We start from the raw sequence: 12,719 nt of genomic DNA on the forward strand, positions 1-12,719 counted from the left end.
TGGGGTGGCCGAGTCGGCACTGGTGATGGGGAATGTTTGGGCTGGTGATGGCACCCCCGAGAGCCGCAGCCTTGCTGGCTCCTCCTCCCCGCTCTCTCTGTTTTGTATTAGCACAATAAATGTCTCTCTGCTGGTGGTCTCTGACTCTCGCTGCCCTCCCATCTGAAGCTGAGCCCCCTGAACAGCCGGGGCTGGTGCAGGCCCCTCCGGCACCGCCCGGGGCAGCATCCCCGAGCTGGCCGTGCCCGACCCCCGCCGCCCGCCCCCGTTACCTGGCGGAGGGCTCGGGGCGGGTCCCGGCGGGGAAGGGGCAGCGGGACGCGGCTGCAGCCCCGGGGCCATGGCCGCGGGGCCGGCGCTGCCGCCGGGAGAGCGGGCGGGGCTGCGGATCCCTCTCCTGGCGCACCGGGAAAGCACAGCCGGGAGCGACCCCCGGCCTGGCACCCAGAGTGTCACTGCCCGTGGGAATCCAGCACCGGGCACCCGCAGGGAGGATTCCTTCTGTCACATCCAAGCCCTGCTCCGAGGGAAGGAAAGGAACCCAGGCCACCTCACCCACCCATTAGAGATTTTTCACACTCTCCTTTAGATCTCACCCCATTCACACAATCCTGATTTTCCTCTCATGTCCTAGTTTACAGCAAAGAAAGGGAGGAGGAACTTGTTAAAACCACTTTTCAGGCCATTTATGGGTCTCTGAATAGCCAATGTACTGTCCCCCTCTTTTTTTAGGGGCAGATTAAGGGGTAATCAGTTATGCTGCATGAGAGGACAGAAATAAAAAGGGAAAGCAGCAAGAGTTGTTTGTAACTGACTTTTATCAATCACAGCAATAATTTCATTAATATACAAACTCCCTCATTAGTTATGTGCCCAACCTGCTCCCCCTGGCCTCGCCTCACCTCTTGAAAGCACTCACCATTCAAAATTCTGTCAGTCAGCCATAAATTTTACATGTATCACACTCCCAGGACTAAAGTGTTTCTAGTTACAAAGTAAGTTTAAATACTTCCAGAGGGCCAAAGGGACAGCTTTGAAAGAGAGGTATGGGCTACATGTATTCCACGCTAGCAAAAAAACTCAATTCAGTGAAAAAATTTGTTCTTCAGCTGTCAGAGAGGCCTCAGAGACACACAGAAAACAGGGAGCTGCTTCTATCCCCTGGCTGCTCACATGGCTTTTCTTAAACCATGTTACAACATCAGGAACAGGTGACAAAACAACTTGAAACAGGGCTGGGAAACAGAAGTTATTTACAGTTTGAAGTATAAACACCCCAGAAGAAGACAAACCAGAGCTAAAATTAGCAAGAGGAGCACTCAGGGGCTTGGTTCAGCTGCAGCCTGTGCTGGCTGACTGATTGCTATTGATACTGCACAGGAGAAGAGATTAAGCTTGTTGTGTAAATCTGGAGCTGGAATGTACAAAGTGCTCTGGGTGACAAACACAACCACGGCCTTAAAGGAAAACAGAGGAATAAATGAAAAAATTCCAACGTGCTGCTGTGAAAAGGGAATGGCTGCAGCAGAGGAAGAGATACAACCATTTCTGCTAACATTGTATTAGCACATCACAACTGAACAGATTTGGGGCCCTTCCTTTAGAAAAACCTGTGCCAAGATGCTATGTGAAGCATGAAGAAATGTAAAATAAAAAGATATTTTGGGGGGATAAAAAGATGAACAGATTTTTTGCAAAGTTTTAAAAACCATGGCAGAACAAGGTAAACCCCAGAAGTCATGGAAGGCCTGCAAGGAGGAAGAATTTAACAATTTGAATGTCAGACTGACAGCCAAAAAAGGCTTTATAATGCAATTTCACCATGTTAATATAAAAAAAATATCATTGCAATAGAGGTGTGGTGTTGATGATGTTGACAAATCTTTTCTTCTCACCACTGATCTCCCTTTTTTTGACTCTATTTTTGCTGTGCATTGAGCTTCAACATTTCACAGTCAATGAATTTAACCTGGATTTCCACTCCTGTGCATTACTGAACTCACTAGCTCAGGGAGTGAATTAAATATCAAATAAATGGAAGTAAAAATATTCATGAGTTTCTGTGCAGTATCACAGTTTCTTAATAATGATCCATTAAATCTTAAGGTTTTCATCCATGTGCTGTTCTCTCTTTTTAAAATTCTGTAGTTCCAGTCTGCTATGAGGCAGCAATTGCAACAATGTCATTATTGCTTAATTTCAAATCCTCCCCTCCCTTGGAAGAAATGTTTTCTTTCTACAGTAACAAACTCACCTCTCCTTCCTTCTCTTTGGCAGAGAGAAAAAAGGAGGCTGCCTCAGGGTGATAAATGTATTTTCAGCAGCTCCTGTTAAAATTATGGCTCTATTTTTTTGTCCTCAGTTCACAAACCAAAATAACAACTCTTCTCACAGTGTAATTAAGGATTTCATGTACACCAGGAGAATCAACAGAAAGAATTAACTACAGGAAAGTTAATTCTGGAGCCAGAAAGAAGGACCCAAAACACATTTTCTTGGTATATTATTTTTTTTAATATATTAAAAAAATTACAGTTTCAATAAAGAAGTAGAAAAATAAGAAATTCTTTGGAAAGTGCTTGTAAAATACAAGCAGTTCCCCAGAAGGCATTAATTATCTGAACTACCATACATAAATGATCCAAGCATCCAGTGAACTACTGAGACAGTCCCAATCAATACACCAAGAAGAGAGACTTTAAAAATGGAATAATATACTTTCCCTAAAAGGTCTATCTCAAACTGGGGAAAGCCAGGTCTCAGGTACTGTTCTGGAATCCAGCTTCACTTGGGTCAGTATCATGTTCCTTAAGTAAGGGAAGAGGAAGGGAAAAAAAAGGAAGAAAAAAGAGTTTTAATAACAGAGTAGAACTGTAAGATTTTTGGCTTAAATAGGTTACATGAAACAGGCAATTCATGTTAGCACAAACTGCAGCTCTGCCAATATGCTCCAAACACACTTGGAAGCATTAAATGTGCTATGAAGAATTCTTTCAGCACAGCTGCATTTCAGTGCAGCTCCCAAGGAACAATGCTGGTCACCTGTGCACTGCAGCACTGGCCAGGGCTGTGAACACTCCTGAGGACTCCCTGCTCTCACTCAGGCACCAGTAATGAACTGCATTTAGCTGCAATTACAAACTACACTTGCATGTACTGATCCCCCAATTAAAATAAATAAGAGACTTCATAAATTGAGCAGTACATGTTTTATGGAGATTAACAGCCACAAGTACTCTGGATCACACTTCACTGGTCTCATTTATTGCACAGCTAATGTCTTACATCACCTCTTGCCTGTGACAAGTGGAGCTGCTACAATGAGCTGCTACACCAGCCTCACTGCTGCTACTACCAACTACTCACTTGTAAATGTTATTAAAAATACCTGATTCAGTTTCTTAAACTCAACCACTTGGAAGAAGATGTGCTCCAGGATATATTTGGCATCTTGCTTGTCCTTTGGGAGTTCACTGGTCACTCCCAGGATGTCGCCGCATTTCCGCACGTAGAACTCCAGGTCATCATCAGTGCCTGAACAAGCACCCAGGGAAGAAGGCAGGTGAGTGGCACACATCTGGAGCAGCTGGCCCAAAACCTGCTCTGAATCTCCATCTGCTGTTGGCATCCTGGGAGGTTCAGTCCCATCACTAAGCTCAGTGGACTAGCCATGATGTATTCCTGCAGCCAGTACCTGCTCATCTTCATGTGTTTAGAATAATCTTAACATTTGAACTTCAAAGCATAAAAACGATGTGAAATTTATCAGCCAGAGTGCACAAAGCTATTTATGTACAACAAAGAAAACAGCAGGCAAAAGCATGATAAAATGTCATGTAATAGACAAAATATAATTTCATGGTACATAAAGTTGCACTATTAATTTCCAAAGCCTTTCAATTTCTTAGATCAGGATAAGAGCAGTAGATTTTCCCAAATGAGGTCCATGCATTAGAATTAAATATAACAATTTTCCCCTAAAAAAACTGGACTTTTCTTTTAAATGTGCAAACAATCTGCTCCACTTACATTTGTTTGTGATCTCTGCAAGACGTGCTTTCTCTGAGGAAAAAGTTTCATCCAAGTCAAACAGCTCCAGAGCAGGAGGAGGCAATTCTTTGAAAGCAGGTGGAAAAACCTGGGAGAGAAAAAGCAGCATGCTTGATTGCCACATATTTTCTTATATTTTATAGATCTCTAAGACAACAGTTTTGAACTTATATTAGATTTGAAGAAACCCTTTAAAAAGTCAAAAGCAACTCCAAAGCCATGGAACCAAGGGGCACCATTAAAAAATCCCAGTTTTACGTTGTAAAAATAACTGAACATTCCAAAAGAATTTAGCCACACCTATGCCAGAATTATCACCCAGCATCACAACTAGACATTCTTATTTGCAGTTTCAGTTTTGCTCCATGAGACCCAGGTGATGGCTGAGAGCTGAGGAACTAAACTGGCCCTAACAGCTCACCCTGAGAACATATTGACATCAATTCTGGTCAGAGTAATTTCTGTTTCATGCAAGGGACCATTTATGTCACAAGCTGGACTTGGGTTTATAAAAAGCAGTGAAGGACACACCACTTTCTATTGCACTCTTGAAGCTCTAAAGGATCCCAATAATGCTTTCTCAGTGGCCAGGGTAAAGCAGGATGGAGCAATGATGGCAAAATTCAGACACTCAGAGATTCCTGCCTTCTGAAATGAGTTTGACACCCCATAGCTTGTGTTGTTGCTATCAGCCCAAACATTGCTGTAAAAGTTTGATCAGCTCCTGCTATAAAGACTGATGCTCCACTTTCTGCTTCCCCTGAGGATCTGGGAGATGGAGGCAGAGCAGGACAAAGTGGCTCCTCCCTGGCAGCAGGGAGTGCAGTACCTTCACCACCACAGCTTTCTCAAATACCACATCCTGTTTTCACTGGGAAGGCTGAGCCAGCACCTCACAGGACTGGGAACAGCTACTCAGTCAAAGGCTCATCACACAAGGATTCTGTTTTGGTACCACACACTACATTTTGAAGCTCTTTTAATAAATTAGAAGTGTAAATGAGTGCTCTTTCCTAAAAGATAGTCCCTACAGTGTAGTCTACTCCCAAGTGATTAGTTATTGCTACAGCATTTCTCACTACTTTTTTTACAGAACCATGGAAATGACACACAGAGGCTTTGGATGAAACAAATGAAATAGAGACTCATTAAGGTTGGAACAGACATCCAAGATTATCAAGTCTAACCTTCATGGGGAAGAGTTCTCCCTGGAATATACAAGCAAGAAAATTACTCACAGCTGGCTGGAGGACAGGTAGTGGAGTCTCAAATTCAGGCTGAATGAGTTGGAGGGGTTCATGTTTCATATTCAGCTCTTCATAAGCTCTGCAGCATAGAAAAATTCCAAGTATGAGGAAAAGTGTGATACCACATCTATTTCCACTAGCAGGCTATAGAGATGGATTTTTGTGAACACACCAGCATCAAAGTTTTGCAATGTAACAGCACAAAAAAAAGGGATGTCCATTTTATAAGGACCTCAGAGAACTACAGATCAGTAATACATAACTTCTAAAGTGAGAAAATTAAAGTTGTGACAGGGGAAGATAATGGTAGGTGGATATATAAGGTGACTAAAAAAATGACAGCTCAATTCTACAATCGACTTCCAGTGGATGAAGGAAAAATGATCCAGCACAAAACAAGCAGAACTGGGATTTCAGATAAGTTTATAAAGAAGTCAATAACCAAAAGTTATTTTTTAAAAAAAGTATTTGTTATGGGGTCAGAAGGGAGATCCTCCTGTGAATTCACAACTAGTGAAAATACAAGAAATACAGAGTAAGAAGAAAAAGTGTCCCCAGCAGAGTGAAGTTTATGGGATCTGTGTTAAGCTGCCACTACTCAAAGTATTCAGACATGATCTGGGTATCAGGGGAGTTATGATGGACAAAACTGATAGTGACAAAAACTGGTAAAACTGAGCAGCTGATAAACCTCAAAACACAATTATTGGGAAATGCAGTAACTGAAATGCAGTTTTCAGTAAATGCCAAGTAATTAAAAAGTGGAAAAACGAGCAGTTCTCAGTTATCACTGCAGAAAGTGCCCAACTTCATGGCAGATAGTTCTCAAAATATCAAATTAATGAATCTCATGTAGTTGGAAAAAAAAAGAGAAAAGAGAGCCAGAAACTCCAGCTAAGACAAAAAGCAAGAGAAAAAATCATTGCCATGCTGTACAAATCTGTATTTTCTTGTATATCCATATTCAAAATGCTCAGCCCTTCCTGCTCTTAAGGAGACACGGTTTAAGCACAAACAGAAAATGCAGAACGCCAAATGGAATAAATAAACAAGTAGTAAGAAAATTACAGCTGCTGACTTGATAACTGAAGGGAGGGCAGTTGTGTCCAGCTGATAAAGGGATGTATCAAACAGCTTTGTGAAGTCCCTGGGGTTCTCATCTCCTTCCTGCAGGCACACTCGCAGCTGCTCGGAGAGCGCGGCGGTGTCTGGGAGCACGGTGTAGTCTGAAATCTGGACACACAGATACACACCTCTGTCATGTGACAGAGCCAACCCATTCCCATTGTCTCTTTCTACCTCCTATCTCACCTCAAATCTCTCTTAGAAATCATTGTTTCACTCTTTAGCAGGTATGGCCCTTTGCAGTGCAGCTCACTGGATCAGTAACTGTGCCACCTCTTCTCTCAGCTGTAAAGCTACCCAGCACATGGGTGTTTTATTTGGATTTCTGTTAATTCTTGAAAACTGACAGCTTACTAATCAACTGTGCAAAACTGCTGGTTTTTATGCACACAGAGTGTACAATTTAATCACAAAAAGATATTTCCAAATAAAAACAGCATTTGTGTACAACTAAAACTGACACACAGGTTGATCCCTGCTCACATACAGAAAATCTGCCTTTCCTTCCTGCACATTCCTCTTGTCTCAGGGCTCAGAGGGAAGTGCAAACTCATCACACTGGAGCAGTCCATCTCACAAACATGGGCAAATTGGAAAGAGACTTTCACAAATTATATCTGATGATGAATATCAATCTAAGGCTGAGTGGTACCATTAATTTTTACACCTGAGCCTCAATCCTAGACCATGAATAAAGGTTCTGCAACAACAGCAGGATCCATCCTGCTGTTAACCACTGGGTGCTAAACACAGGGTGTGCCAAGACCAGTGCTGATCCCACTGCTCTTTACCTCCTTGTGATGGATCTCTCTTACCTCAGGGTCCTCCATATCCATCTGGTTTAAGTGGATATCTGATGTTGTGAGCCACTGGAAAAGCACATCCTGGGGAAGGGCAAAACTCAATTACTTTCAGGAGGATCCAAGTCATTTCATACTATGCTTAAATATTCCTATTAAATCTATTAAATAACATTTCATGAAAAAGATTAAAAACAAGATAATAAACCAAAGAATATCTCCTAGTATTGGCTGAGAATTCCCATACTGAATCCATTTCATGGCTGTCTTGCTCTAAAATGAAGCTGAGCCTGGAGTGCTTTACAAATGTTGTGAAGATACAACAGGCTGTTTTTAAAGAAAAAAAAAATCCCAAAAAACTCCAACTTACCATGATCTTACCATTTTCTTCTTTATCTAAATACTGGTCACTGAACATGTGGGAAGATCCCAGGGCTGCCATCTTTCCACCTTTACTCTACCAAGAGAGGATACAATATAGCAAAAATTCCTTCCAAATCACAGTTTTAGAGGCAATTGTTATTGCATTCCATTACTTGTCTACATAGTAAAAAACTGCATTAACTTGTTCTCATTCATTAAGAATATCAATCCTGTGCTTGTAACTCTTTATTATTAATTTTCTGAATTTATTTTTATAAATTAACAGGTTTGAGTAAAACAACATACGAAAAATCTACTGGTTCCAAGGTGAGAACCTTGGAATTCAATATGCTGTACTTACAGAGCTAATGATAATCTTATTTAATAAATTATTACTAAAACAGCAGAAAAACCTCAAAACTTCAAAGAATTAAAGACATCCATCAGTCAACAAAAAAATATGGAATCTTTGCTGACCACCTCATTAATTCTCCTCTGAACCCCATGCAAAGTTTACCATAAAAAAATTCAGGAGTCACTGGGCTTATGTGGAATTTGCAGATACATCAAAAACTGAGGTGGGTTTGTAAGTACCCCCAAAAGATCCACTCACAATCTCTGTGTGGGGCAGGGGGACTGCAGGGAGGGCCCCAGGCAGCTCATACCTCATGCTGATAGAAAGCCAGGATAGGCCTGTTGAGTGGGAAGCAGACAGACCCTGTGGACAGGATTGCCACTGCTGGCTTCATCACATTCAGTGTGGCTCCAAAAGGATAAACAAAGGTGAGGGCTCTGCAGGAAATACAGGGATTCCATAAGAACCTGCATGCACCAGGCAGGCTGGACAGATTCACAGAACTCAATCTGAAACCCATAGACTAGAGGCAAACAAGATCTGGTCATGAGAACAGGAATTCCTTTCCAAACCTATCCCCCCTGTTCCTCCAGAGGTTACCAAGCTCTACTAAACAGATTCTCCTTTCCAGATACAACCTAAGAAGCACAAGAACATAAGAAATGCATTAGAAAACCTCACCATAAGCACAGTGGACTGCTGCTAATCACAAACCTGCCAATTTTGAGGTGTTCTACACATTTTCACATCAGTTTCCTCAAAGAAAACACTTACTGTGAGTCATGGCCTCTTCCATCCTCATCTGTTGTCTCAAGCACTGTTTTCTTTGCAGCTTCACTGATTCCCCTACGAGATATTGAAAAACAAACCTTACTGAAAACAATCCAGTTTACAAGAGTTTACTGTGAAGATTTACATGCCCCAAATATTCACCTGTTCAAAACTCCATCAGAGATTAGTGCTTCTTTTGGGTGGTGGTACTTGTAATACACATTTCGTACCACAGCATCTTGAAAAAAGAAAAAAATATAGAAATTGACATCTTAGCTGATCAATGTGTTAGATTGAGCAAAGAAAAATTAATTTAGCTCTTGGATTCCCTGGGTGTTTGCTTTTAACACCACAAATCTGGCATTTGGCTACCAAAAGAACTGAAATGAGCCTTCCCTTCTGTTTCCTTTTGGACAGAATAGATTTAGGATAGGAATATGTTTGCAAATTCAAAAAAAACAATACAGAAAGTTAAGCACATCACCATCTTCAGCAAAGCAAAAGAGACAAAAAGATTATTGAGTTAAAACAGCCTGTATCAACTTTTACAACTCTATTTTTTATACATCTTCCAAACACTTGATGAATTGAGTCCTATTGATGCAAAAAAAGGCATAGTCTAGAAAAGCCACCAAAGACCCCAAATATTTTATGTACACTGACACACACTTGCCTTGGGTTGTTGGGGTTTTTTTCACATTGGCAGCTAATGAGTGACATTTTATTGGTCTGCTAAAGAAAAGTGCCACTTCTTATTCAGCATGAGCATTAAGTGATTCAATCCTAAAAACATGTGGAAAATGTTCTAAATTAATGGCTTTTTAACCAAGAAATTCCCTAGATTCTTTTTTTTGTAAATTAAAACTAGCAACTACAGCAAAGGAGTGGAAATGGCCAAGTTGCCCATGTACTCTGTCCATGGAAAGCCTTTGCTGTGCTCCAATATTACCTTGCTATGTGCATGCAGATTTAAAGAAAAAGAATATTTTAGATCAAAAGATACTTTGTGAGAAAGGTCTGTTTGGCTTGTATCCACAAAGGCTGAACCTGCACTTTTCAATTTTCAAATTGATGACTAAAGGTAGCAGTGAGCCCCATTACCATTATTGAAAATGATCCCATATTCTTCTAACAAAAAGTTAATGTTTGTGCCATTTCGGGACTCTCCACCTTCTCTCAGCATCACCAGGATGGCCCCACCATCCTCCAGGAATTTCTTCAGAACGGAAAACTAGAAATCAACAAAGATCCAGGAAAAAAAACAAACAAACGTGAGAAGCTACACACAAAACTGCATGGAGTTATACTGAGATGAGGGAAGAGGAATTGACTGCTTGCATTTAAGTTTGCCCTATAAGAAAAACATTCAAATTCCAATGTACATAAACTCATTTAAAGCAGCACTACAGCCAAGTCTTCTGCCTTGTTCTTTTCTACTTAAGCAAATTTTAAAACATAACTAACTTGAAAACAATTATTGACTTCTTACCTCATCAGCACTGAACTTCTCTCTTGGTCCTGCTGTAATCCACAATTTCACCCCAAACAGTCTCTCAGAAGTAATCTCATCTTTCAAGCTAGGAATAGATTAATAAAGACACACATTATTCTTGGATATAGTCCTAGAACTTTTTCCTTTTGTATTTTTTATAAAGGACTTGCAAATGAACACAAAGCAAATCACTTCAGTCACTTTGCATCCTTTTATCTGGGTTTAAAGTTGACAACTTGAGCAAAAATAATCCTTACAAATGCCAACCAGCTAAACAGTAATGATCCTCTGACGAGGCACTGTGGCAGATCCAGAACTGCTGCCAGCTGTCACAGCTGCTATTAAACTTTGCACCTGAGGAGCTTCCCATTATTTTTCTTTTTCTGCTTTCTGGTCTGGCTACATTTCATAGGATGAGGTGGAAGGGACCCACTGGGATTACAGAGCCCAGCTCCTGTCCCTGCACAGAGCCCCAACAACCCCACCCTGGGCATCCCTGGGAATGGTGCTCAAACCCTCCTGGAGCTCTGGCAGCCTCGGGGCCGTGCCCATTCCCTGGGGAGCCTGGGCAGTGCCAGCACCCTCTGGGGAAGAGCCTTCCCCTGATATCCTCTCCCAAACAGCTCATGCCATATTTTGCAGTGTTCAGATAAACAGTACCATCTACAAAAACCCTGCTTTCTTTTTGTCCCAAACTCCAAATCGAGACAGACCCACAAACCTGTATGAATAGCTTCATTCTTACAACTCACACTCCATCTCCTACAGGTGAGCTGCAGCTCCCAAGAACCCACAGCATCCCACAGGGGCAGAAGATGCAACAGGGCGCAATCAACGCGAGAGAGCGACCTCAGCTCACGACACACACCCCCAAAGGCCACTCGCTGCCCACACGCCCCCAAAGGCCACTCGGCTGCCCACACACCCGCCGGGGCCTCTCCGTGCCCCGGGAGCCGCCCCTCACCTCTGCACCTTCCAGCTACCGCGCAGCCTCTTCCGCAGGGCCTTGTAGCCGCCGGCCGGCGTGAAGCTCTCGCCCTTGGAGGCGTTGAACACTATGGCATTGCGTGGGCCGCTCTCCATAGGCTCCCCCGGGGCTGCCGGAGGGCTCCGGGGAGCAGCGGGCAAGCGCCAGCGCCCCGGCCGCCCGCGGGTCCCCAACGAGCCCCCGCCGTGCCGCCGTCACCACGCGCGCCCTAGCAACGCTCCTACCGGACGCATGCGCGGGTGGCGTTTTCCCCCCCCTCTCGAGTGCAGAGGTCGCCGCAGTGGTTCGCTCCACTCCCCGCCAGGGAAAGGGGCGGGGCGGTACCACAGCGGAGGGCAGGGGGGTGTGACGGGGCGGTGACACAGCGATCCCGCCCTTCCTCAGCCCGGGCGCTTGGTCCGTCCGCGCCCTGAGCCCCTCTTGGCGTTTCTGGGCCTTGGATCTTGCTTGTTTAAAACCCCAGTCCTAATAGCTGCAGGTTCTTCCCTGTGAGCGTGGGGAGGCCCTGGCACAGGCTGTCCAGAGAAGCTGTGGCTGCCCCAGCCCTGGAAGTGTCCAAGGCCAGGCCGGTTGAGGTTTGAAGCAGCCTGGGAGTGTAGAAGGTATCCCTGGCCCTGGCCGTTAAGATCCTCAACGCTTTCATGATTCTGTGATCAGCTTAAAGTAGGGAATTCCTCTTTAATTTTAACACAGGCAGTGTTAGTCACTTGCTGCATGCAGCGACCCTGTGCTCTCCAGCCCAGCACAAGGCAAACACCCTCCTTCCCCTCTTATCCAGGGCACCCAGAGAACCACATGACTGTTTGCAACTTTAATATAAACCATGTCATATTTCCAATGACTTCAGCATATACAAGATAAAGCCTGATAAAAAAAACCAAAAAAAAACCAAAAAAAACCCCAAACCAAAACAGACAGTGGTACCAGCACAAAGTTCCCCACAGCATGAGCATCACACAACTTTTAGGAAGCTCCCTGTTTATCCCCGTGTCGCTCTGAGCCCCCTCTCCTCCCCACAGCAACAGCACAGAACAGCTTAAAAAGAAATGTGGGAAGTGACATTCAATGAATACACCAGCTTTTAAATTAAGGCAGAATAAATAACTGTTCCACATGAATGATGGGCATTTTCAGGTGAGTGCTGGAGCCTGGGGCATGGCCACCACTCATTGTTCACTCCCCTGTGCTCATCACAGTAGTGTTGGTGTGCCTGGGGCAAGTCAAGCACATGCTGTGAAAGCACCCTCACCCCCAACCAGAGTTCAGCTATGAAGTTATTTTTATTTTTCCAAGCAACTCAGTCTCTTTCTCCACCCCCACCTTGATCTGGGATTTTCCTCCTACACATTGGCTCCTCCATCACAGCCTCGTTGTTGCTTCAGTAGCATTCCAATCCTGGGCCAGAAGGATAATCCACTCACTTTGAGGAGGATCAGACTGGCATGAAAGGCCACAGCACAGTTCAGGACTTACAGAGCTGCAGCTGCCTTTGGAGCAATAACTGATGAACAGTTTTTCACACAGCCCA

The 12,719-nt window shown here is 43.5% G+C and overlaps 1 protein-coding gene across 1 annotated transcript; it reads right to left on the reverse strand.

Moving 5' to 3' along the window:
• Positions 1–2,490: 2,490 nt before the first annotated feature.
• IFT52 (intraflagellar transport 52) lies at positions 2,491–11,495 on the reverse strand. Its single transcript, XM_071446739.1, has 13 exons — positions 11,168–11,495; positions 10,201–10,288; positions 9,813–9,942; positions 8,874–8,949; positions 8,715–8,786; positions 8,251–8,377; positions 7,593–7,679; positions 7,238–7,306; positions 6,376–6,530; positions 5,289–5,376; positions 4,030–4,138; positions 3,389–3,534; positions 2,491–2,807 (listed from the first exon to the last, which is right to left on the reverse strand). Exons 1-13 carry the CDS (start codon positions 11,284–11,286, stop codon positions 2,760–2,762), a joined length of 1,314 nt encoding a protein of 437 aa, XP_071302840.1. The 5' UTR covers positions 11,287–11,495; the 3' UTR covers positions 2,491–2,759.
• Between the last annotated feature and the right edge of the window lie 1,224 nt (positions 11,496–12,719).

The sequence above is a fragment of the Agelaius tricolor genome, unplaced genomic scaffold (assembly GCF_023055355.1).
Source record: "Agelaius tricolor isolate 1412-34295 unplaced genomic scaffold, bAgeTri1.0.p SCAF_23, whole genome shotgun sequence".
Lineage (NCBI taxonomy): Eukaryota > Metazoa > Chordata > Aves > Passeriformes > Icteridae > Agelaius > Agelaius tricolor.

Coding starts and splice junctions, on each gene's coding strand:
- IFT52 (XM_071446739.1), bottom strand. CDS start 11,286: ATGGAGAGCGGCCCACGCAATGCCATAGTGTTCAACGCCTCCAAGGGC. Junction 8,787..8,873: donor TCTGATGGAGTTTTGAACAG/GTGAATATTTGG, acceptor AATATCTCGTAG/GGGAATCAGTGAAGCTGCAA. Junction 4,139..5,288: donor TACCTGTCCTCCAGCCAGCT/GTGAGTAATTTT, acceptor TTTCTCTCCCAG/GTTTTTCCACCTGCTTTCAA.